The 26,981-nt window shown below is 45.6% G+C and overlaps 1 protein-coding gene across 1 annotated transcript in view; it reads right to left on the reverse strand.

The window, feature by feature from the left end:
* Window positions 1–1,923: 1,923 nt before the first annotated feature.
* Window positions 1,924–26,981, reverse strand: part of LOC141569723 (centriole and centriolar satellite protein OFD1-like) — an 80,745-nt gene continuing 55,687 nt past the window's right edge. Inside the window, exons 18-24 of the mRNA XM_074324075.1 lie at window positions 24,544–24,689; window positions 16,313–16,456; window positions 14,243–14,705; window positions 3,722–3,960; window positions 2,814–2,966; window positions 2,255–2,322; window positions 1,924–1,966 (exon numbers count right to left, since the gene is read on the reverse strand). Coding sequence (XP_074180176.1) covers window positions 1,924–1,966; window positions 2,255–2,322; window positions 2,814–2,966; window positions 3,722–3,960; window positions 14,243–14,705; window positions 16,313–16,456; window positions 24,544–24,689 — 1,256 coding nt within the window. The remainder of the gene's footprint in view (window positions 1,967–2,254; window positions 2,323–2,813; window positions 2,967–3,721; window positions 3,961–14,242; window positions 14,706–16,312; window positions 16,457–24,543; window positions 24,690–26,981) is intronic.

The following is a 26,981-nucleotide window of genomic DNA, read 5'->3' on the forward strand; positions in this document are numbered from 1 at the left end:
CTCAATAAAACTGGAAGAAAAAAGTTATCTGTTGAAAGAGAAGATGCCAGATTCTTGGCAATATGAGTCAATGTTTGATATGCTAAGTGTGACAATGAATAGCGCCTAGACAACAGATTTCTTTCACTTTCAAAGGTATACTTCAATGAAAAGCTCCTTGGAAGCCCAAGGAAGAATAAACACTAAAAAGCCGTCCCACTTTGTTACAGAACTCAATCCAGACAAGTATCACTGGCAAAAGCAATTCAACCTAGTTTGTATTTGTAGAGGAAAATGATGTGCTCCAGGATTTTACTGGACAGACCAGACGAATCCTTCCTGTGCTAGGAGCTGGGTGACCATCGGTTAGCACTGCATGTCTCACGTCCCAGGACACCCCTCAGTCCAGGCAATCATATGGTTGTTCACCATCACAGCAGTTGTATGTGTGCTTTTTGGTGACTATACTGGCAATGTCGTTAGAGAACTTTCCCGAGATGTTGGACTGAGAGCTGCAGGGGTACGAAGATGGAGAAAGGGGAGCCAGAACAAATGGGTCTCCTCTTACCTTTGTGGAAGTTATGTTGGTGCTGCATTTGAGCGCAGTTACCCTGATTGGATGATGTGTAGTTTCTAAAAGTCATTCTGGAGAGGGCCATCCAATGGGTCTGGGGATGTCTTCTATCAGAGTGGCTCCAAAATAGCCAAAGTTAGAGGCAATACTAGTCTCAACACCTGGGTATGCACCCTGGCTCCAGAATGTGACAATCACAAGAACTTGGTCACGTCACTAACCTCTCTGTGCCCCGTGTTTCCTAATCTGTAAACTGTAGTCATAGTACCTACACTTCCTATGGCTGGTATGAGCAATAAGTGATTTAATACAGGTACAGGTTTAAAAGTGTACCTGGCACGAAGTTAGTGCTCAGTAAATTTTACCTTCTCTTCTTACCACCATCGAAGGGTTTGTGTTCATTCTCAAGAAAAAAATGTCAGGTGGTCGGGTGGCTCAGTCGGTTAGGGCGCGAGCTCTGGGCACCAGGGCTGCCGGTTAGATTCCCACATGGGCCAGTGAACTGCAACCTCCACAACTAGAATGAAGTCAATGAGCTGCCGCTTAGCTCCCAGGTGGCCAGATGGCTCAGTTTATTGGAGCGCAGGCTCTCAACCACAAGGTTGCTGGTTTGACTCCTTGACTCCTGCAAAGGATGGCGGGCTGTGCCCCCTGCAAGTAACAACGGCAACTGGACCTGGACCTGAGCTGTGCCCTCCACAACTAAGATTGAAAGGACAACAACTTGACTTGGAAAAAGTCCTGGAAGTACACACTGTTCCCCAATAAAGTCCTGTTCCCCTTCCCCAATAAAATCTTGAAAGAAAGAAAAGAGGAAGGAAGGGAGGGAGGGAGGGAGGGAGGGAGGGAGGGAGGGAGGGAAGGAGGGAGGGAGGAAGGAAGGAAGGAAGGAAGGAAGGAAGGAAGGAAGGAAGGAAGAAAATGTCAAAAGTAATGACCAGTAGTGATACTGTACTACTTCTAAAGCCTAGAATGGAAAAACCTATGTCTTTATTTTCAGGGACAAATCAGAAGAATAGTGTTGGGGAAGATGGCCTCATTTGAAAGGTGATAGGCTACCTCTGGAGAGGAAGGAATGCAGATGAAACTTCCAAAATGCAGGCCTGAAATTTGACCATTAAGTTTTCAAAGAAATATAACCTAATATAAAAATGGAAAAAAATTCTAGATTAGTGAAAGGACTAAGAATGAGTAGCTCTGAACAGGTATCATTGGACTACTTTTGGTTTATATACTAGAGTACCAAATAAAATTATGAAAAAAAATCACACCAGACTACATACATAATTTTTTTATTGAGAATTTTTTCTTATTACAGAGAACTCACAGGCCTTTAGTTATATGAATAAGAAGCTGCACAGCACACATGGTTACCAAAAGTCATCTGGTTCTTCCGGAGAAAAGCCTGTGAAACTAAAGAAAGACAAAAATTTTAAAACTTTGTTAAAATCTTGTCAAGTTTATTCAGAGACCATAATATTCTCATTCCCTCCCTTTGGGGCTTCTGCCCTCACTTACAATTTGAATCAGTAGCATTTTCACAACTTAAAAACTGCCAATAGATTTTTTTTTAAGTCATTAATTTTGATTGATTCAATCATTTCTTACTGGCAAACTCCAATATCTGAACGTTTCCTTTGGCCAACAAAGCCAGCAGTGTGATAATGGTTTGCCAAGAACACAATGTTGGGGAAACCATACCTTTTGTCTTTGTCACTAGATGGTAGTGTATCCACTTGTGAACCTTCTCTGACAACATTTTTTGAGCTCTGATACAAAGAGGGAGGAAGAATAATTGGGAAATATATATGGAACTTAAGAGTCCAAAAAAGAGGTAACTTTTAGGCATAAAATTCAGCAAGTACATCAAACTATCCAATACGCGTTCTCAATACCCATAGTACTTCAGGCTTATATAGAATATCGATGTCTCAGACAGTACCATGCATTCATTATTCATTGATAGGGCTTTCCTTATATTCTTTCTTGTTCTAAAAATAATAAGAGACATCTCAACCTTTACAAACTTTGACAAATCAAAATCTGTTCAATCTTTTACTGAAGCAAAAGTGATGACATTTTGGTCAAGAGAATAATATACTTAAAAGAGTCAAGTCTCCATTTGAACTTTGGATTTTGTCTGCTTTTACCTTTTTGTATTCAATGGAGAAGGCAGACTCCTATCCCAAAGTTTTCTAATAAACTGCAGAAGCCCTTGTTCCTCCCCGACCCTGAAAACCTGTCCAAAGCATTACCTCACCTTATCTGCTGTCTCCTGGTCCTGGTCCTCCTGGATGATTTTCATGTATTTCTCTAACGGATTTTCAGCACAAAGAGATTTGTCTTTCATTTCTTGAATACTTATTTCTAATTCTTCCTCCATTTTAATCTTCAATGACTCTTCAATAATCCGCTATCAAATAGGTAGGAACCAAAACAGGAAATACACAAAAACATTTTAAAAACATGTTACAATGTAATTCTGATCCTTTAAGTAAAACCTGCATGCCAGAAAACTATCTGATTTTCTTTTTCATTGATGTCATTGTTACCATCATGGGGGGGAGGGGGACAAACATGTCCTGGCAATGAAGGAATGGTTTAATTTGCCTAAAGTGTCCTGTGCTTTAGACCAAATTACCTGGGAGTTCAAGGAACAGCCATGTGGAAGATTATTTTATGTAAGATTCAGGAGGCGTGTGAAGTGGCTGGAGTGAGTAATGCATCTGTCTGGAACCAGAATCAAGATACAGAAGGCCAAAGAGAACCGGGAAGGAGGGCAGGGGAGCCTGTGGAAGGCATGGCGGACTGGCAGTCACCTCCCCTGGGTTCTGCTAGTCCTAGTACCAGCTAGCTGACCTGTAAAGCCCATTTACAAAACATGGTCTACCTCTGTTACAGGCGTGTGTTCAGGGCCAGATGAGAAGGCATCAATGGGCTGGCAAACGCTTCCCTTTGCAACGAACTCCTAAGGTGCGTGTGTACAGCCCTTTGTGGTACTGAGGCAAAGCAGAGGCCCAGATGCCTGCGGCAGGCTTTTTAAGTTACCTACCACTGTTATGACTCCGGGACACACTGAGGACTCACGGCCCTGAGAGCAAGGTACTTTCTGAAGGTACACCATGGAAAAACTAGCACGGAGAATTCAGCTCTCCTTAGTATTATTACCCTTTCTTGATCCAGTTTTTCTAGCTCTCGTTCCCTTTCTAAAGCTTCTTGTTCACTCTGCCTTCTTTCTTCTTTCTGCCTTTGTTCTTTCACTTGCTGCTCCCATATGCTTTCTTCTTCTCTCTGTTCAATTTGTTTCTGATCTACACCTAAAGGATAAGGAAATAAAGAGTGAGTAACTTCCCACATCAGTCTTTTAAACAGGAGTCCCTGCCGAGACTCAGGGAGACTGCTTGATTCTCAGAGGACTCTGATCTGCTGGTCCATCTTCCTGATCTTGCAGCCCCCGGCCCCACTCCTAGCACCGCATCCACCTTTTCCGTTACTGAGATGAATACAAGTCACCCTGCACATGAACGACTTCAAGTGCCTCCCCTCCCATCACATTTTCTCATCCTCTTCACCCTCCCCCTCCCTCCTTCATCCTTCCCAAGGCAAGCCCTGCATCTCTGCCCTGACTTAACCATTAGCCCCTCTTTATCAAATAGGCAGTTTTATAACTCTTCCTCTGACTCCCACAAAGGGGCCTGAGCCTCTCCTGCCCAGAACAGTACAAAACCAGCACACACAGGCCCCCAGCCATCTTGCTGTCATTCCCCACTTCCTCCAGGCTGATCCTTCCCTGGGGTTTTAGCTATCGCCTGTGTCCTCATCGTTCCTGTCGCAGTTAAACTTGGCTAGTTTGCAGTTTAATTCACCACATAGCTCACTACCTAGCCACTGGTAATTAGACTTTTGTTCGTTTGCAGTTTGATCCATCCTGATATGCATCTGTTTTTTCTTTGTTCCTTCCCTCACTGATTAACTGAAGAACTCTGTTCTTTCCCTTTCTCAAGGCTACCCATACTCATTAATCAACAAAATCCTAACCTGGAAAAGAGCGATTTCTTAATCTTTATGCACCCAGACTAGACATTGGCATCCAATTTACAACTCCCTTGCAGTATTTATTGGTAACACATTAAAGTCCCAGACCACTATGGCTGAGTCTGAGTTCAGAGTTCAGATTAACATCATCTTCAAACAGACCACACCCCAGGAAGTATGTCAGCCCTCACACCTGCCTGCCCAACGCCCACTTTCCTATATAAGAAAAAGCTAACCTGAAGTTGACACAGATTAGTTAGCATGTCATTAGGTAGACAGGAAGGTCCCTGGTATAATAAGCAAAAAGGTTAATAAATCTCAAATCCCTTTTGGTAGATCTGATCGCTAGGAATGGGTTATTTCGTTAATCCCTTCAGGATGGCCAAAAAGAACAAACCTGATAAATGAATTCCATTAGAAGGTGCTAGTTCCCCTTCCCCAAATAGGCAAGAGAAGATATAAAATTAAGAACTTCTGCCTCAGTCACTGGGACCCCCGTTCAAGACCCTCCTCCCACTTGGGAGCTCTGACCCTTTGCTTTCAATAAACTATCCTCTTCTTAAAACTCTTTGCCTCTCCTCGGTCTGTGTCTCCATTCTTCGGCCTCACTGATACAGGAGAGTTAGCATGTCCCTAGGTAGACAGGGAGGTCCCTGGTGGAATAAACAAAGACAGCCATATCCTAAAACTCCACGTTTTGAAATCACTCCTTTGCTCCAGGACAAAATGTAACAAGGCCTTGAGGTTAATCATGAAATTCCTTTTGGCCTGACAAACGGAGCAGATCTGATAGATAAGAGTGGGTTACTTTGCTAATTCCTTTAGGATGAGCAAGCAGAAAAAACCTGGTTGACGAATTTCATTAGAAGGCACCAGTTCCCTTCTTCAAACAGCTCTTCTTCCCCAAACAGGCAAGGGAAGGTATAAAAGTAAGAGCTTTTGCCTCAGTCATAGGGCCACCCTCATCTGGGACCCCCGCCTGCTCGGGAGCTCTGATTCTTTGCGTTCAATAAAGTATCCTCTTTTTAAACCTCTTTGCCTCTCCTGGATCTGTGTTTCCATTCTTCGGTCTTACGAACACGATCCCGGCCTACACCCAGAAACTGCCGGCAGATCCAACATCATCTACAACATTTGGGGACTCAGAGAGACATATTCCTACATCAAAGTTAGTGCAGCTGTCTGCTTTGAGACTTTGGACTCTGCCTTGGCAACTACATTCCCCGCCCCCACTCTCTGCGCAAGCCTGGCTGGTATTTCTTTCCTACCTGAGGCAGCCATAATCTTCGGACACTGCCATGGGCATTTTCTCTCTTCCAAACTTTAATAAAACTTTTTCTCACTCTCCCACTTTGCAGAGTCTGTGAATGCTTTCACCTTTTGTAAACTACGATGAGTTAATTCCACGCCATGACAAGTCCCACTGATGGGGAAACTGACCTAAATGGTTCCCTGCCACATGGAACTGACCTAAAATGGTGGCCTGAGTGGAGAGCGAAGTCACCAGCTTAAGCCCCAGCCCACTGCCGACTCCAAGCCACACCCGAGCCAATCACCAGATGACACCTATCCCTTCCCCAACTCAAGAAAGTCCCCACAACCCATAAAAACTTGCTCAAAACCTTGCTAGGGCTCAGTCTTTGGGAATGATTCCACTGAGCCCACCAGTGTAATAAAACCGACTCTCCTAACTCTCTGAGTGCCGCTTGGGTTCTTTCCAGTCCTGGTATCAGTAACATTCTTGGTTCCCTGACCAGAAAACCCAACTGCACTGGCCCCTTGAGCCACCGGTTTGGGTGACAGTGGGCTGTATGGTGATGGGAAAGCCGAGACGGGGCTAGGCACGCCCTGCTGATTTCGGCAGGCCCAGGACTGGCAACCTCCCACCGGCTCTGGCCCATGACTCCCTGCTGGACCCCCAGTAGAGAGAAAGGATGGACAGTCAACAAGAACAGTGGATGTGGTAAGACCCCGGGCCCGGACCCAGTTAGGCCTGCCTAAGGACAGAAGGGGAGCCTGATCACCTCCCACTGAGTCCCACTTCGGACTCTAGTTAGGGCTGTTCCTGGGGAGGGCATTTTTCCTCCCTGAATGAATGTGTGTGCTTGGTCCCAAACGGGATTCTGTGTGGATCCACAGCCTGTTGACTACGGAGCCCGAGTGAGCCCCAACCTGTGTTCCGTGATAGCAGCGTACGGCACAACATTGATTCGCACTCTCGGAGTGCGACAGGGTCCAGGGCTTATACAGGCACACCTTAGCCAAGATGTACCCAAAGTTCCAGCGAGGGACACGGCCATGCGGGCGCCTGATTGAAACCCTTCCCTTGTCTATGCAACACCGAACATCATGGGAGGGAGTCACAGGAAGCCTATGGTTCTAGACTGCATGTTAAAGAATTTCAGGAAGGGTTTCGTTGGCGACTGCGGGGTCAAAATTACCTCTGGACGTCTCCGCACTATATATGAGCTGGAGTGGCCAAGTTTTGACGTGGGATGGACCCAGAAGGCACTCTTGACGTCCCCCACGATTTGCCGAGTCTGTGTAGTTGTAACCGGCACCCAAGAACATCCAGACCAGTTCCCTTACGTTGACTTGTGGTTGGAAATATCCCGAACCTTTCCTCCTTGAGTACAGTTCTGCTTCAATAGTAAGGGACCCTCCAGGATCCGCATTGCATGGAACCCACAAAGCCGCACCCAGAAAGACATGACTAAGGCCATTTACCAGGGAACCCCAATGAAGAGCTGCCACCACCTCCCTATGCACCCTGGCCAACAGCTGGCACGACCCTGCCACTTCCAGACACTCCGCTTCCACCCTCGGCCTTCCCATGGTCCCAACCCAATCAGCCAGGAGCCTGACTTCATAGGATTAGCGGGAATCGAGTCGGACTGAAGAGGAAGGGGCTCGTTCAACTTGGCCCCCATAAGCCCATGGTTGATGTAGATGTAGGGAGCCAAACAGTGACTTTTATGGTAGATAGCAGAGCAGAACACTCAGTAGTCACCACGCTGGTGGCACCACTCGGGGACTGCTGAGTCACCATAATGGAAGCCATCAGGAATCAAGATAAGAGCTGACCATTCTGCCAGGCTTGGACTTGTAAATTAGGACACACCATGTCACATGAGTTCCTCTGCTTACCAGACTCCCAATCCCGCTCCTGGGATGCAACCTCCTTACCAAGTTAGGGGTGCAAATCTTTTTCAAACCATCAGGCCAAGCCACCATGTCATTGTAGCCCCATCAGAGGGCCTTATTCTACCTATCACCATCCCGAGGGAAGAAGAATGGAGGCTTTACGTGACCAGCAGTGTAGAACAGAACCCAGAAGCCTACAGGGCCATTTCCCGGAGGTTTGTGCTGAACCCACCCGGGCTAGCAAAACATAAGGCCCCAGTTTTGGTGGAACTGAGACCCGGTGCTCAACCCCAATGGCTACGCCAATATCCTATCTCCAAGGAAGCCCGGGCAAGGATTTAAAAACACCTCACCCATCTCAGAGTGGCAGGGATACTCATAGAGTGCCAATCGCCCTGGAATACGCCCCTCCTGCCAGTAAGGAAGTTTAATAGAGAACACCAGCCAATACAAGATTGAAGAGCGGTAAACTGAGTCACAGTCTCCCTACACCCCGTAGTCCCAAATCCGTATACCCTCCTCAGTCAGCTGACCCCGGAGGCCGGATGGTTCACCTGCCTGGACCTGAAAGATGCATTCTTCTGCATTTGGTTGGCGTCCCAGGGCCAATCACTGTTCGCCTTCGAATGGACTGAACCTGATACCGGCCGGCAGCTCCAGATGACATGGACTCGGCTCCCACAGGGCTTCAAACACTCCCCAACCCTCTTTGGGGAAGCGCTAGCCTCAGATTTAGCCACCTTCCCTTGAGAAGAGTACTGCTGCACCCTATTGCAATATGTGGATAATCTGCTCTTAGCCTGTGCCACTGAAACCGAGTGCCACACCACAACGTGGGCACTCCTGTCCCACTTACCCGAGATGGGGTACAGAGTCTCCTGAAAGAAAGCCCAGCTCTGCAGAGAACAAGTACAGTACTTGGGCTTTGTCATCTCTAAAGGACAGTGGGCACCCAGCGCCGAGCGGAAGAAAGTCATCACTTCCTTTCCTCAGCCCACCAACTGGAGAGCGCTCCGTGAGTTCCTCGGGACCGCCGGCTTCTACCAGATCTGGATTCCTGGCTTTTCAGCAATAGCCCAGCCCTTGTATGAGGCTCTAACTGGTCAAGAAAAGGCCCCCATGCAATGGACAGAAGATCAAAACAGCAGCTAAAGAGCTCACTTAGGCAGGCCCCAGCCCTTGGTTACCTGATGCTGAAAGGACATGCCACTTACTCGTCCAGGAAAGAGACAAAATAGACTTAGGACTGCTGGCCCAAACAGTTGGACCATGGCTCCATCCCATCGCCTACCTCTCAAAGAAACTAGACCCGATAACAGCAGGTTGGTCACCATGCCTGCGGGCCCTAGCAGCCACTGTGATTCTCATCAAAGAGCAGATAAGCTCACCTCAGGCCAGAGACTTACAGTTAAAGTACCCTACTCAGTCATCACCTTAATGAACAGTCAAGGACCCCTGTTGAATGCATGCTGACTCAGTATCAAGGGCTACTCCTGGAAAACCCTTGGATCTCGTTGGAGACTGTGCGCACCCTGAACCAAGCCACTTTCCTGCCAACCAAGGAAGGGGAACCAGAACATGACTGTATAGAAGTTATCAACGAAGTCTATGCCACCAGACCCGACCTCATGGACAGCCCGCATCCTACCCTGGACCTTACTCTGTATACTCATGGCAGCAGCTTCATGAAGGACGGAAAATGCCACGCAGGGTATGTGGTAACTACCACAGAGGAGGTACTCGAGGCAGGGGCACTTCCATCGGGATGGTCGGCCCAACGGGCAGAACTATGGGCACTAATAAGACTCCTTACTCTATCCGAGGGCCAAAAAGTCAACATCTACACTGACTCTCGGTATGCCTTTGCAACCGTCCACATCCATGGGGTTATATACAAAGAAAGAGGCCTTCTGACCGCGGAGGGAGAAACTATTAAAAATATACAAGAAATCCTTAAGCTCCTACAAGCCATTTGGCTTCCCCAGCAGCTTGCTGAGGGGAAACCAGAGGCCACCAGAGAGGCAACGAGCCCTCAGCAGTCGGAAACAGGCTCGCCGACATCACGGCCAAATCAGCGGCGAGGGGAAGCCCTAGTGAACTACTCTTGGTCACTAACACTACCACCGTGTCCCTCCCGCAGTACACAAAAGAAGACCTCATATGGGCAAAGTCAGAAGGGGCCACCAGGTTGCCACAAGAGTGTGGGCAACTGCCCGATGGAGGACTCTTCATCCCAGCACTGCTAGGTCATCAAATAACTGCCAAATATCACAAGTTAACCCACTTGGAAAAACTGCTCTCAAGGGCCTCCCAGCCAAAAACTTCTACATTAGCCGGCTGTCAGCGCTCTGCAAGTCAATTGGAGAACGCTGCCTCACTTGTGCAAAGAACAATCCAAAGTCTGGCCCTAGCCCCATCCCCGGGATTCAGAGAAGCAGTACTGCACATTTCGGTCACCCATCGGGCTACAGCCTGGATCCTTGCCCTGCGGGGTTATCATCCTCTTAGCCAATATGATGATCTCTAAGTTGTTACCACTTACAATCATCAACAGGGGAGACATGATGGAGAAACTCACCTGACATGGTTCCCTGCCACATGAAGCTGACCTAAAATGGTGGCCCTGGTGGAGAGAGAAGTCCCCAGCCTAAGCACCAGCCCACTTCCGCATAACCCCCTCCAAGCCGCACCCTGAGCCAATCACCAGACGACACCTACCCCTTCCCCAACTCAAGGAAGTCCCCAACCTGCTCTAAACCTTGCTCGGGCTCAGTATTTGGGAAAGGTCCTTCTGAACCTGCCGGCGTACTAAAGCTCACCATCCTAACTCTTTGGGTGCCACTTGGGTTCTTTCCGGTCCTTGTATCCGTAACGATACTAACTCATCTCAAAAGTATATTAGCTTCGTTGCCCAGAGACTGATGTCCCAGCTCTGGCCCTGCCTTAGCTTGCTCCACCTGGGAACCTCCTGTTTAAGTGTAAAATTGTGGTGTAGAGTTCACCATCTCTGAGGTTCTTCCCTGCTGGGGAAGTCTTTATGTTTGTATATAACCTATCGTTTAGCATTGTAAGCTTCATCACCAAGTCTGAAAGTATATTTTGAACAGTTAAATGAGAGGGCTTTGTCAGATTTGTAAATTCTTTGTAACATTAACCACTTTCTTAACAACTTCCTTGATATGTGAACAGAATTCAAATGATTATCAGCAAGCCAGGTGAATTCTTCTTTGTCACTTCCTGTTGAGTTACAAATCTAATTTTGTAAACAAATGTAATTCTTTAAAGTGTAAAGACACTGAGAAGTGAATACACCATCAGGATGTTACGCTGAGAATGTCTTACTTAGAATTTTGTAAGGACAGACTGGCCGGTGGCTGTGGCCCAAACTTGAGTGCTCGCAATGAGCTACCCCACACTGCGCTGTACTCCCTTCTCTCGCTGTTGTTAGGAAGGACTCATGGGACACTGGTTTGCACCTTTTGTAGTTGCAGGGGACGTGCCAAAGCAGTTTGAAGCGGAGGGCATTCGTCCTGCTGGCGACATGCCTCATGTGCACTCTGCTGCCGCTGCTCCTGCCAGGGTTGTCTCCTATCACTACCAAAGTAAGTTTTCCTTTGTTTTAACTGTTATGGCTGCTCATTCGCATTGTGAAGCAATTCACGAGGCAGGTAGAAATCCAGAAGGAAGATTTATTAAAATAAGAGAAGGACAGACTGGGCAGTCTGCTGGAAACTGTGTTGAGTCTTTGTTTAGTCTCAAGTTTTATATTTGCTAACCAGTAATGTAAATTGCTTCAGCCTGACGTGGAATTTTCTATTAGTTTGGCTTTGTCCAATGGGGTGGAAGAAGGGGCAGTTAAGCATATTTAAGTTGGTGTCAGGAGTGGATCCCATACAGATGCAAAACATCTCCCAAGTCACAGGGCCAGCACTGGGCCAGAAGTAAATAGAAATATTGAAAGCTTCTGCATAGTAAATGTATACGAGAAGCAGGTTAAGAAGGAGGTTAAGGTCTTGCAGAAAGAAAGCAAAGAAAGAAAGCAAAAAGTCTCATGCTAAATTACACTTGTTAATTTGAATTATACCAGAGATCCAAATCTCAAAATAGAAGATTTAGTGCCACCATTACAATCCCCGTCTCATTAAGTAACAGGTAGCATGACTACTGAATGCCAGTCTGTGCCCTGTTAATTGTTTCATGTATTTGTTGAAGGATTCTTTGTAAGCATTGTTGACGAAAAACATCCAGCCTAAGAGAAAGCTTATGAGTTTATTTGAGCCAAACTGACAATTGCTGGAAGCAAAATTGCAACAAATTGAGAAAATGCTCTGTGAAATGGCAGTTTGCTGCTTATTTTATACATAAAATCAAAAGAGGAAGGTTGAAATCCACTGGTGATAGATTAAAGGGGTGGGAGAAAGCAAACGGGGAAATCTCTGGGATTGGATAAAAGTAAATTGGAGAAACAGGTACTTCTTTCACATAGGTGGTACAGGATAGTTAACAGTTCACATAGAGATGTTAATCAAGGGACAAGAACAATAATGAGAGATTTTGCAGTTTCCTGCTCCAGTCCAGAAAAAGGGATTACTGACATTCTAAGGATGTCATCTTAGGTGTACAAAAGACAACAGACAGGCTTGTTCAAAGGCACAGATTAACTTTATGAAGGAAGCTACATATGTGACTTCCTGCCATGGTACACTTAAATTTTTTTTATCCTCACGCCATCTTATGTGGTTATTTTCAGTCTCCTGCGCTTGTCAGGTTTAATATGTAGCCCCTTTTTCATCCACAGCATAAATTATTCCAAGTCTTGGAGCTGGAGTGTTATCATTGTTAATGACATTTCTGAAGTAACTCAACTTGAAAACATAAAGATAGTGCTGAGGAGAAAACTGAAGGAAAAGCTTCTCATTTAGTCTTCCTGGGCAAATTGCTTTAAATTTTATTTTTTCTAACTTGTCCAAAGTCTGACACAGCAGTCAGCTTTTTTTGCTTAAAACATTTCTGCAAAAACTATTCCATGAGAGCCTTACCATTTGGGATATCATAGTGGGAAATTAAAGTAATGGTTAATACACCTTTAATTTGATTGTAGTTTTTTTTTACTATTGTTACCATGCTAAAGATCTAGATGCTCACCGCACAAAAGCCAAAACTCCAGAGATGAGGTTGGTAGGAAGAAAAGCAGGTTTATTCAAAATGCCACTCTGGGAGGGTGGCAGACTCTGTCCAAAGGCCATTTCCCCCCCACCCCCACCCCCAGCATGGCCAAAAAGTTTTATAGGCAGGTAAGGAGAGGCATAACTAAAGAAAGTGGACGTTGGTCAGACAAATCCTGGAAAAGGCACTTCTCAGAGGTTGGTTTGTTCAGGGATAGGAGTGTATCTAATGCAGATGTAAAACTTCTTTCAAGTCAGTGTCCTAGAGATTTCCTTTAGGAAACAGTATCATTGAACCTGGTATGCCTACAGTCTGGATTAAACAGAACCATTGATACTGGTCTGGAGTAAACAGAACAACTGAAATTGGCATGCATAGTATATGTATAGTAAACAGAGTGATCAATGTTTGGCAGGAGGGGAGGGAAACAAAGAAAAGAAAAAATTTCAAAAAAGTCCCATGTTAAACTGTTAAATCAAATTACACTAGAAGTTTAAATCTCTAACTAGAAGATATAGTGCCACTGCTACACTATTATTTCTTTTCCTGGTTTTGGTAACCTTCATTGACAAATCTAAAAGGATATTTTGAACAGTAAGTGAGAGGGCTTAGTCAAATTTGCAAATTCTTTTTAACTACTAACTTTAACAACTGTGTTAATCCTGGTGGCTGAGTGAAAATGGTGTAGAAAGAGCATGACTAAAGGGACAGGAATAATAACTTTAGGTGTGAAGCTGGTGCTGTGGTTTTTCCATGTGTTGATAGCAGGGAACCTGTCAGAAACATGGATGAGGCTGGGGGAGAGATAAAAAGTAGAGAAAAAGTTGTGGTGTTCCGGATACCAGGACTGGAAAGAACCCAAGTCGCACTAAGAAGACTTAGGAGAGTCAGCTTTATTACACCGGTGGGTTCAGTGGGATCCTTCCCAAAATACTGAGTCCCTAGCAAGGCTTTGAGGAGGTTTTTATGGGTTGGGGACTTCCTTGAGTCGGGGAAGGGGTAGGTGTCGTCTGGTGTGGCTTGGAGGGGGTTATGCGGAAGTGGGCTGGGGCTTAGGCTGGGGACTTCTCTCTCTACTCGGTCCACCATTTTATGTCAGTTCCATGTGGCAGGAAACCATTTTAAGTCAGTTTCTCCATCATGTCCCCCCTATTGATGATCGTAAATGGTAACAACTTAGCAATCATCATATTGGCTAAGAGGATGATAACCCCGCAGGGCAAGGATCCGGACTGTAGCCTGACGGGTGACAGAGGTCTCTATGAAACATATGACAGCATTAACTATGCATGGCCCAATGGTAGCAAGGAGGAGGATCGTGAGGAGTGGGCCGGCCAGGGGTACGAGCCAAGTGGGCCACGAGCTGGGATTGAGTCCCCAAGAGCCGTGGAGGTCGTCTCTGCATTTCTGGATGTGGTCGCGAGTTCACGAACTTTAGCAGTGACGATCCCCGACTGGTTGATGAAGTAACAGCAATCTCCTCTAGGAACAGACAGGTGCCTCCTTTCTTGGCAGTGAGTAAGTCTAATGTCTGCCTGTTCTGTAGGGCGACTGCTGCAAGGCAGTTGAGTTGGGACTGGAGGGTACTGAGGGAATTCGCTACATGGTCCATGTCATTATTGAGTTTCTGGGAGAGCCTGTGATAGAAACTGACAGAGGATCCAAGCCCGGCAGTCCCAGTAGCGACCCCAGAGAAGATGCCTGCCTGGAGTAGGAAAGGGGCTGCTGCAACATGTTTCAGGCGCGGGGTAAGCCTGGCCGCCAGCTCAGAGTCCGTATACAGAGAGGCCTCGAGGGTGAGGAAAATCTGGATGCAAGGATTGGTGAGGTTGGAATGTACACAGCAAAAAACAAGTCCATTACAGAGGAGAAAAATATCAAGCGAGGCATAGTATGGGGCACCTGAGGAAACTGAGAGGTTATGGTCGCATAAGGAGGGCTGTAGTTTAACCCCAGGAAATGACACTGGGGGAAACTATACAGGTATAGTTGGGCGCGGAGGCCACTGGGATTTGGGCAGCTATTGGCCCGAGGCTATCGGTGACATTGTTTGGGCTAGTATTGTTGTCTGGGATTCCAATATAACTGATCTAGGTGAGGGGTAGGCAAATCCAGCAGGCGGGGATGGAGGCAGGGTGAGTGGCATTTAGCCAGGTGGTTGCCCACAAGCTACAGGTGGTGTTCAACAGGTGTCGGGTGAACAGCGAGGTATCAGGGACTCGGGTTAGTCTCTGCAGGGAGGTTAGGTTGAGACCTCGGTAAAGGGGGTGATTCCCGACAGAGAGGTTGGCAACTTGATGGACCTTGTCTTTGATTTGTTGGGCGAGGGCCAGGTCCTGGACTCTTCCCCCATTAGAATGACCGATGTAGGTAAGATAGGTCCAACATGCTTGTCGTCCTAGTGCGCCTGGGCAGTTAGGGCTAGTGATTTTTCCTGTTCAATAGCGCTTGGACCCATCGTAGCAGAGGGAGGCTGTGGTGTAACACTCCAAGGGCATGACAGTAAAGTACGCGAAGGATGGGTGGCCAGCGAATTTTCCCCAGCAGCCTGAGGGACAGGAAGGGGAGGTAGTGATTCCTTCCTGGGGAAGAGACAGTATGAGAAAAAGCCAAATCATGGCTGCTGCCTAAGACAGGTTAGGGAGAGGAAGCAAGCAGCCAGAACAGGAAGTAGAACCCTAACAGTCCCTTCTCCAGTGGTGACCAGCTCGGTGGGGAGGATGCAACAAGACCAACTAAGGCTAGAAACAATAGGAGTCCAATAACAGTGAAGACGGAGGCTGGGCAGATGACGGAGAGGCTAATCCGAGCTATTTCTTGAGGGTCAGGTGGAGTGGACAAGCCGGGTCAGGTTGGGTGACCCAGGTATCATCCTCCGACTAGGCTCTTTTAACTTGAGTGTGAAGGATCCACGGAGCGATGCCTGAAACTTTAAGAGCGGTGGGAGTAACAAGGATAACAGTGTGAGGGCCTGTCCACCATGGTTGGAGGGGCTCGAGTTTCCAATCTTTGACCCAGACTTGGTCTCCTTGGGTAAAAGGGTGTGCTAGGGCCCCGAGAGAAATAGGGCCATTTCAGAATGTAAGCACGTACATCTGTGAGGACCTTGCCTAGCACAGCCATCTGGTTTTGGAAGCTGGAGAACCCGAGCTAGCGAATGTCACCAGGGAGAGTGGTTAGCAGGGGAGGGGGCCTCCCGAACATAATTTTGAAGGGAGAGAACCCAGATTTGCCATGGGTGCAGTGCACCCGAAGGACGGATAGCAGTAGGAGGTCCATCCACCCTAGGGAGGTCTCCTGGTGGAATTTAACTAATGTCTCCTTGAGGGTACGGTTCATGCATTCAAGTTTCCCTGAGCTTTGGGGTCGATATGCTGTATGGAGTCTCCAGTTGATGCCCATGGCTCCGGTTACCTTCTGGAGGAGTTCTGCTATGAAAGCCGGCCCATTGTCACTGTGGATAGAAAGTGGAATCCCATAGCGGGGAATAATTTCCCTGAGGAGGACCTTAGCTACTTGGCGGCTCTTCTCAGTCCGAGCGGGGAAGGCTTCGACCCACTTGGGAGTACGTGCAGACCAGGACCAGTAAATAATTAATGCTGCTGCAGTTTGTGATGTCAGTGAAGTCGACTTCGATGTCCTCAAAAGGTGCGGTACCACTTCTCTGAATCCCGGGAATGGCTAGGACCAGACTTTGGATTGTTCTTTGCACAAGTGACGCAGTGTTCTCCGATGGACTTACAAATAGTTGACAGCCGGCTAATGTAGCAGTTTTTGGTTACGAGGCCTTTGAGATCAGTTTTTCCTAAGTGAGTTAAATTGTGATATTCAGTGGTTGCTTGAGGACCAAGCAGGGCTGGGATGAAGTCTTCCATCGTGCAACTGCCACCACCCTTGTGGCAACCTGGTGGCCCCTTCTGACTTGGCCCATCTAAGGTCTTCTTCTGTGTACCACGGGAGGAACGTGGTGGTAGTGTTAGTGACCAAGAATAGTTCACTAGGATTCCCATCGCCACTGATTTGGCCATGGTGTTGGCAAGCCTGCTTCGTACTGCTGAGACCTCATTGCCTCTCTGGTGGTCCCGACAATGGATAACTGCAACTTGCTGGGGTAGCCAAATAGCTCGTAGGAGCTTAAGAATTTTTTGTTTATTTTTAATAGTTTCTCCCTCCACGATAAGAAGGCCTCTTTTTTGTATGTAGCCCCATGTATATGGATGATTGCAAAGGCATACCAAGGGTTGGTGTAGATGTTGACTTTTCGGCCCTCACATAGAGTAAGGGCTCTTATTAGTGCCCATAGTTCTGCCCGTTGGGCCGACCATCCCAATGGAAGTGCCCCTGCCTCGAGATGTCATCTATGGTAGTTAATACATACCCTATGTAACATTTTTAGTCCCTCAGGAAGCTGCTGCTGTCAGTAGGGTAACCAGACAGAGTAAGGTCCGGTTTAGGATGTGGGCTGTCCAGGAGGTCGGTTCTCGTGGCATAGACCTCGTTGATAATTTCTATACACTTATGTTCTGGATTCCCTTCCTCGGTTGGCAATAAAGTGGCTTAGTTCACGGTGCGCACAGTTTCTAATGAGATCCGAGGGTTTTCTAGGAGTAGCCCTTGATACTGAGTCAGTGTGGATTCGACAGCCATCGGGGTCCCTCATTGATTTTTTAATTTATTGGGGTGACAATTGTTAGTAAAAGTACATAGATTTCAGGTGTACAATTCTGTATTACATCATCTATAAATCCAATTGTGTGTTCACCACCCAGAGTCAGTCCTCCTTCCAAAACCATATATTTGATCCCCCTTGCCCTCAACTCCCACTCCCCACCCCGCTAACCCTCTGGTAACCACTAAACTATTGTCTGTGTCTATGAGTTTTTCTTTCCCATTTGTTTGTCTTGATCTTTTGTTGTTTTTGGTTTATATACCACATATCAGTAAAATCACATGGTTCTCTGCTCTTTCTCTCTGACTTATTTCGCTCAGCATTACACTCTCAAGATCCATCCATGTTGTCACAAATGTTCCTATGTCATCTTTTCTTACCGCCGAATAGTATTCCACTGTGTATATACACAACAGCTTCTGTATCCATTCATCTATACACAGAAATTTTGGTTGTTTCCATGTCTTGGGCACCATAAACAAAGCTGCAATGAACATTGGAGCACATGTGTCTTTATCTCTAAATGTTTTCAGATTTTTTGGGTAGATACCCAGGAGAGGGGTTGCTGGATCATATGGTAATTCTATTCATAATTTTTTGAGGAACCTCCACACTGCCTTCCATAACGGCTGCACCAATCTGCATTCCCACCAATAGTGTATGAGGGTTCCTTTTTCTCCACAGCCTCTCCAATACTTGTTACTATTTGTCTTGTTGATGATAGCCATTCTGACTGGGGTGAGGTGATATCTCATTGTGGTTTTGATTTGCATTTCTCTGATGATTAGTGATGTTGAGCATTTTTCATATGTCTATTTGCCATTTGTATGTCCTCTTTGGAGAAATGTCTCTTCAAGTCCTCTGCCCATTTTTCAATTGGGTTGTTTGTTTTTTGTTGTTGAGTTGCATGAGTTCCTTGTATATTCTGGATATTAGCCCCTTATCGGAGGCACTGTTTGCAAAAATCTTCTCCCATTCAGTTGGTGGCCTCTTTATTTTGTCAATGGTTTCTTTTGCTGTGCAGAAGCTTTTAAGTTTCATATAGTCCCATTCGTTTATTTTAGCTTTTACTTCCATTGCCTTTGGAGTCAAATTCATAAAATGCTCTTTGAACCCAAGGTCCATAAGTTTAGTACCTATGTTTTCTTCTATGCAGTTTATTGTGTCAGGTCTTATGCTTAAGTCTTTGATCCATTTTGAATTAACTTTGGTACATGGTGACAAATAGCAGTCCAGTTTCATTCTTTTGCACGTGGCTATCCAATTCTCCCAGCACCATTTATTGAAGAGGCTGTCTTTGCTCCATTGTATGTTTTTAGCTTCTTTGTCAAAAATTATCTGTCCATATTTATGTGGTTTTATTTCTGGGTTCTCAATTCTATTCCATTGGTCTATGTGTCTGTTTTTCTGCCAATACCATGCTGTTTTGATTATTGTAGCCCTGTAGTACAAGCCAAAGTCAGGAAGTGTGATACCTCCATTATTGTTCTTTTTTCTTAAGATTGCTTTGGCTATTTGGGGTCTTTTGTGGTTCCAAACAAATCTGATGATTTTTTTGTTCTATTTTTTTTTAAATGCCATTGGATTTTGATGGGGATTGTATTAAATCTGTATATTGCTTTGGATAATATGGCCATTTTAACTATGTTGATTTTTCCAATCAATGAGAATGGAATGTCTTTCCATTTCTTTGTGTCTTCTTCAATTTCTTTCAAAAATGTCTTATAGTTTTCAGCATATAGGTCTTTCACATCCTTGGTTAAGTTTATTCCTAGGTATTTTATTCTTTTTGCTGCAATTGCAAAAGGAATTTTTTTTGTATTTCTTTTTCTGAGATTTCATTGTTAGTATATAGGAAAGCAATGGACTTTTGTATGTTGATTTTGTAGCCAGCAACTTTACTGTATTAGTTGATTGTTTCTAATAGCTTTTTGGTGGAGTCTTTAGGGTTTTCTATATATAGCATCATGTCATCTGCAAAAGTGATAATTTAACTTCTTCATTCCCAATTTGGATGCCTTTTATTTCTTTCTCTTGCCTGATTGCTCTGGCAAGGACTTTAACACTATGTTGAAAAGCAGAGGTGATAGGGGACATCCCTGTCGTGTTCCTGAACGTAGAGCAAAGGGCTTCAGTTTTCTCCATTAATTATGAGATTAGCAGAGGGCTTGTCATATATGGCCTTTATTATGTTAAGGTATTTTCCTTCTATACCTATTTTATTAAGTGTTTTAATCATAAATGGATGTTGTATCTTGTCAAATGCTTTTCTGCATCAATTGATATAATCATATGATTTTTGTCCTTTATTTTGTTTATGTGATGTATCACATTGATGGATTTGGATGTTGAACCATCCTTGTGCCCCGGGATGAACCCCACTTGGTCGTGATGAATAATCTTTTTAATGCATTGTTGTATTCGATTTGCTAGAATTTTATTTAGGATTTTTGCATCGGTATTCATCAGAGATATTGGTCTGTAGTTTTCTTTTTTGTGCTGTCCTTACCAGGTTTTGGTATCAGGGTAATGTTGGCCTCATAAAATGAGTTAGGGAGTACTGTCTCTTCTTCAATTTTTTTGGAAGAGTTTGTGCAGGATTGGTATTAGATCCTCTTTGAAGGTTTGGTAGAATTCACTAGTGAAGCCATCTGGTCCCGGACTTTTGCTTTTGGGAAGGTTTTGGATGACTGATTCAATTTCGTTACTGGTGATCGGTCTGTTTAGATTTTCCAGTTCTTCATGGTTCAGCCTTGGAAGGCTATATGTTTCTAAGAACTTGTCCATTTCTTCTAGGTTGTTGAATTTCGTGGCATATAGTCCTTCATAGTATTCTTGGATGATCCTTTGTATTTCTGTGTTGTCGTGATAACTTCCCCTTTTTCATTTCTGATTTTGTTGATTAGTGTCTTCTCTCTTTTTATCTTAGTAAGTCTAGCCAAGGGTTTGGCAATTTTGTTAATCTCTTCAAAGAACCAGCTCTTTGTCACATTAATTTTTTCTATTGTCTTTTTGTCTCTACTTCATTTAGTTCTGCTCTGATTTTTGTTATTTCCGTTCTTCTGCTGACCTTGGGTTTCACTTGTTTTTCTTTTTCTAGTTCTTTAAGGTGTAACATGAGGTTATTTATTTGGGAGTTTTCTTGTTTCTTGAGATAGGCCTATAATGAGATAAATTTCCCTCTTAAAACTGCTTTTGCTGCATCCCAAAAATTTTGGTAGGATGTATTTTCATTGTCATTTGTTTCTATGTATCTTTTGATCTCTCCTCGAACTTCTTCTTTGACCCAGTCCTTCTTTAAAAGTATGTTGTTTAATCTCCATGTATTTGTGTTTTTCCCCGCTTTCTTTTTGCAGTTGATATCCAATTTCAAAGCCTTGTGTTCAGAGAATATGCTTGGTATGATTTCAATCTTAAATTTGTTGAGACTGATTTTATATCCCAATATATGGTCTATCCTTGAGAATGTTCCATGTACACTAGAAAAGAATGTATAGTCTGATGTTTTAGGATGAAGTGCTCTATAAATGTCAATTATGTCCATTTCATCTAATGTGTCATTTAGGGCTGCTATTTCGTTATTTATTTTCTGTTTGGATGATCTATCCATAGCTGTCAATGATGTATTTAAGTCCCCTAGTATAATTGTGTTTTGGTCAATTTCTCCCTTTAGTTCTGTTAGTAGTTGCTTGGTATATTTGGTGCTCCCTGATTGGGGGCATAAATATTGATGACTGTTATGTCTTCTTGTTGTACAGTCCCCTTCACCATTATGAAATGTCCATCTTTGTCTCTTGTTATCTTTTTCACCTTGAAGTCTGTTTCATCTGATATCATTATGGCTACACCTGATTTTCTCTGGGTACCATTTGCTTGGAGTGTCAATTTCCACCCTTTCACTTTGAGTCTATGCTTGTCCTTGTAGCTGAGATGTGTCTTTTGGAGACAGCATATGGTTGGGTTTAGTTTTTTGATCCAATCTGCTACTCTGTGCCTTTTTATTGGTGAGTTCAGTCCATTTACATTTAGGGTGATTATTGATATGTGAGGATTTCCTGTCATTCTATCTTTAGTTTTCTGGTAAGGCTGTGTCTCCATTGTTTCTTTGCCTTTTGTTGTTGTCTATTATTTCTGTGTGGTGGTATTCTATGATGTTTCCCTCTGTTTCTTCTTTTATTACAGTATATATTTCAGTTCTGGATTTTTTTGAGTGGTTACCCTTAAGTTTATGTAAAAGAAAGTTTGATATTTAGAGTATTCCATTTTCTTCAGCACGCTTACTTTCTCCATTCCCATATTCCGGTTCAGGCCTTTACTCTCCCCCTTTTTATGTTTTGGTTGCCACAAATTGTCCCTGTTGATGGTGGTCGATAGCCTCCTTTACTATTTTCTAGTGGAGGTCGTGTATAGAAAATTCCCTCAGCTTCTGTATGTCTTGAAACGTCTTTATTCCTCCTTCGTATCTAAAGGTTATCTTCGCTAGATATATTATTCTTGGCTCATGATTTCTCTCTTTCAATAGTTTGAATATTTGGTTCCTCCCCCTCCTGGCTTGTAGAGTTTCTGCTGAAAATTCTGATGGTAATCTAATGGCCTTTCCTGTGTAAGTTACCGTCTTCTTTTCTCTGGCTGCCTTGAGGATTCTTTCTTCGTCATTGATTTTAGACATCTTCAGTACAATGTGCCTTGGAGAAGGCCTGTTGGGATTGAGGTAGTTAGGTGTTCTATTTGCTTCTTGGATTCGAGGGTCCAGGTCTGTCCACAAGTTTGGGAAGTTCTCATTGACAATTTGTTTGAATATATTCTCTGTTCCCTTCTCTCTTTCTTCTTGCTTCTGGTATGCCCATTATTCTTATATTGCTCTTTCTGATGGCGTCAGAAAGTTCTTATAGAGTTCTTTCATTTCTTTTAAGTCTCAAGTCTCTTTCTTCTTCCGTCTGTGTAATTTCCAGGTTTCTTTCTTCGATGTCACTGATTCTTTCCTCCATTTGATCAACTCTACTACCTAAGCTGGTTATTTCATTCTTAATTTCTTCTATTGTGTTCTTAATCTCCAGAAATTCTATTTGGTTCTTTTTTAAAAATTTCAATCTCTTTTGTAAAATGCTCATGGTATTCTTTGATTGTGTTTCTGAGTTCATTTAACTGCCTATCTGTGTTTTCTTGCATCTCGTTGAGTTTTTTCAGAACTGCAATCTTGAATTCTCTGTCATTTAAGTCATATATTTCTGTATCTTTAAGTGCCTTTTCTGGAGACTTTTCACTTTCTTTCTGAGCTATCTTGTTGCCTTGGTTATTCATTGCAATTACTGATTTACTATTTCTCTTCCTAGACATCTATAGGAGTGGCTTCTGCAACAGGTTGATAGGAAGCGATCTTCCTTTTGTCTTCCAGTACTTGTTGGTAGAATGTTTTATTTTCTCTCCGACTGTAGCCTATTTTTCTTCTCCCACTCGGTAGTGCTATGTTTTCTCTGCACTATTCCAGCTTCTCACACAATTGGGGTATTCCCTGGAGACGGGCTTTTCCTCTGTTAACAATTCGTCTATGTCACAGGGCACAGTGTCCCTGTGGGTATGTGGAGAGCTTTTGATATTCCAAAGCTCTTCCAGCTCCAGATTCAGAGCCATATGTTTCAGCAGTTCTGTTTACTCCTGCAGAGATCCACCCAGATAGGTGAGGTCAAGGGCAGGGTGAGATGTGAGCGGTGGCCCAGAGCAATGGTGGCGACCAGCACCACAGCCGGTCCTGCTTCCACAGTTCCCTCCCATTTGCCGGAACTAGTTGGGCCTGGAATTTGTGTCTCCGGTCCACACTTCTCAAAACAGCAAACATGCTGTTCTTTTGATCTGACACTGCTATTGTTCTGTTTCTAGCACTGGGCAGGTGGGGACAGGGCGAGCTCTGGGAGGGTAGGGAGGGGGCGGCTAGTCTCAGTGCCTAAGGCTTCCGTTCTCTGCTCAGCAGTGAGGGCTAAAACCACCATTTTCAGCCTTCTTCCCTCAGTCTTTTCTCCGAGGTCTCTGCAATGAGTGTTGGTTCAGCCATGTTATATGCTGCCCCTCAGCCCTGTGGGCCATAAGCGGAGCCCTAGCAGTCCGAGTTCTTCCCTCTCCCGCAGCTGCGGTAGTTCCCGGCTGCAGCGATCTCGGAGCACACAGCTAGGTCTGTGTCCTGCGCCCATGCGGCTCGTCTCTGCACTTCTCCCTCTCCTGCTCCCCCGCTCTCACAGTTCACCCCCCTATAGGTGCCTTCAGTAGGGGCCTCTTCACCTTGCCTGTCTGCTGTGCAGGGAGTCCTTTGTGGAGTTATTGTTGTTCGATTCGTTGTAAATTCCAGGGGAGCTTTACAGAGGCTCACCTCACGCTGCCATTTTGATCTTGTGGTCCTTGATTGTTAATTAAGATGATGACCAAGTGGGGTACTTTAACTATAAGTCTCTGGCCAAAGGTGAGCTTATTTGCCTCTTTGATGAGAATCACAGTGGCTTTTAGGACCCACAGGCATGGTGGCCAACTCGCTGCTACCGGGTCTTGTTTCTTTTGAGAGGTAGGTGATGGGATGGAGCCATGGTCCAACTGTTTGGGTCAGCAGTCCTAAAGTTATTTTGTCTCTTTCATGGACGAGTAAGTGGAATGGCCTTTTAGCATCAGGTAACTGAAGGCTGGTGCCTGTCCAAGTGAGCTCTTTAGCTCCTGCTCTTGATCTTATGTCTATAGCATGGGGGCCTTTTCTTGACCAGTTAGAGCCTCATATAAGGGCTGGGCTATTGCCGAAAAGCCAGGAATCCAGATCCAGCAGAAGCTGGTAACCCTGATGAACTCACAGAGCACTCTCCGGTTGGTGGGCCGAGGGAGGAAAGTGATGACTTTCTTCCGCTCAGTGCTGTGGGCCCGCTGTCAATTGGAGCTGAGAAAGCCCAAGTATTGTACTTGTTTTCTGCAGAGGTGTGCTTTCTTCCAGGAGACTCTATACCCTGTCTCGGCTAAGTGGGACAGGAGTGCCCGCTTTGTGGTTTGGCCCTCGGTTTCGGTGGCACATGCTGAGCAGATCATCCACATACTGCAATAGAGTGTAGCGGTTTTCTTCTCGAGAGAAGGTGGGTAAATCTGAGGCTAGCACTTCCCCAAAGAGGGTTGGGGAGTTTTTGAAGCCCTGTGGGAGGCAAGTCCATGTCAGCTGGAGCTGCTGGCCGGTATCAGCATTGGTCCATTCGAAGGCGAACAGTGATTGGCCCTGGGACGCCAACCGAATGCAGAAGCATGCATCTTTCAGTTCCAGGCAGGTGAACCATCTGGCCGCCGGGGGCAGCTGACTGAGGAGAGTATACGGATTTGGGACTATGGGGTGTAGGGAGACTGTGGCTCAGTTTACCGCTCTTCAATCTTGTACTGGCGGTATTCTCTATTAGGCTTTCTTAGAGGCAGGAGGGGCATATTCCATGGCGACTGTACTCTACGAGTATCCCTGCTGCCCTGAGATGGGCGAGGTTTTTTGAATCACCTCCCGAGCTCCCCTGGAGATGAGGTATTACCATAGCCATTAGTGTTGAGCTCCGGATCTCAGTTATATCAAAACTGTGGCCTTATGTTTTGCTAGCCCAGGTCGGTTATCTTTAGCCCAAACCTCCAGGAAATCAGTCCTGTAGGCTTCTGGGTTCTGTTCTACACTGCCAGTCATGTAAAGCCTCCATTCTTTTTTTTTTTTTTTTTTTAAAGATTTTATTGGGGAAGGGGAACAGGACTTTATTGGGGAACAATGGTCAAATTGTTGTCCTTTCAATCTTAGTTGTGGGGGGTTCTGTTCAGCTTCAAGTTTTTGTTCTTTCAGTCTTAGTTGTGGAGGGCGCAGCTCAGCTCCAGGTCCAGTTGCCATTGCTAGTTGCAGGGGGCACAGCCCACCATCCCTTGCAGGAGTCGAACCGGTAACCTTGTGGTTGAGAGGACAGGTTCCAACCAACTGAGCCATCCGGGAGCTCAGCGGCAGCTCAGCTCAAGGTGCCGTGTTCAATTTTTTAGTTGCAGGGGACGCTGCCCACCATCCCTTGCGGGAGTCAAGGAATTGAACTGGCAACCTTGTGGTTGAGAGCCCGCGCTCCAACCAACAACTGAGCTATCCGGGAGGCAGCTCAAAGTGCCGTGTTCAATCTTAGTTGCAGGGGGCAGAGCCCACCATCCCTTGCGGGACTCAAGGGATTGAACTGGCAACCTTGTGGTTGAGAGCCCACTGGGCCATGTGGGAATCGAATCGACAGCCTTCGGAGTTAGGAGCACGGAGCTCTAACCGCCTGAGCCACCGGGCCGGCCCCAAGCCTCCATTCTTCTTCCCTCATGGTGGTGATAGACAGAATAAGTCCTTCTGATGGGAGCTGCAGTGACATGCTGGCTTGCCCTGATGGTTCGAAGGAGATTTGTGCCCCTAACTTGGTAAGGAGGTCGCATCCCAGGAGCAGGATTTGGAGTCTGGTAAGGAACTTGTGCAACACGGTGTGTCCTCCTAATTTACAAGTCCAAGCCTGGCAGAATGGTCGACTCTTGATTCCCTGTGGCTCCCATAATGGTGACTCAGCAGTCCCCGAGTGGTGCCACCGGCATGATGACTACCAAGTGTTCTGCTCTGGTATCTACCATAAAAGTCACTGTTTGGCTCCCTACATCTAAGTCACCCATGGGCTCGTGGGTGCTGAGTTCAAACGAGCCTGAAACTCTTCAGTCTGGCTCTATTCCCGCTAATACTATGAAATAGGGCTGCAGGCTGGTTAGGTTGGGACCACGGGGAGGCTGAGGCTGGGAGCAGAGTGTCTGGAAGCAGCGGGGCTGTGCCTGCCGTTGGCCGTGGTGCGTAGGGAGGTGGTGGCAGCTCTTTGTCAGGGTCTCCCTGGTAAATGGTCATAATCATGTCTTTCTGGGCGTGGCCTCGTGGGTTCCATGCAACGAAGATCCTGGACTGTCCCTTACTATTGGAGCAGAACCATACCCAAGAGGAAAGGTTTGGGCTATTTCCAATCACGAGTCAACGTAAGGGAACTGGTCTGGATGTTCTGGGGTCCCGGTTACAACTACATAGCCTCAATGAATTGTGGTGAGGTTGAGAGTGTCTTCTGAGGGCCATCCCACATCAAAACTTGGCCACTCCAGCTCACATAAAGTGAGGAGATTTCCGGGGGTCATTTTGACCCCACAGTCGCCTCCTAAACCCTTCCTGAGATTCTTAACAAGCAGTCTAGAACCGTGGGCTTCCCATGACTCCCTCCCATGATGTTCGGTCACGTAGACAAAGGAAGGGTATCAATCAGATGCCCGCCTGGCCATGTCCCTCGTGGGAACTTTGGGTACATCTTGGCTAAGGTACCCTTATATTGGCTAAGGTGTGCCTGTATAAGCCCAGGGTCCAGTTACACTCCGAGAGTGCGA

This window comes from Rhinolophus sinicus, chromosome X (assembly GCF_036562045.2).
Source record: "Rhinolophus sinicus isolate RSC01 chromosome X, ASM3656204v1, whole genome shotgun sequence".
NCBI lineage: Eukaryota > Metazoa > Chordata > Mammalia > Chiroptera > Rhinolophidae > Rhinolophus > Rhinolophus sinicus.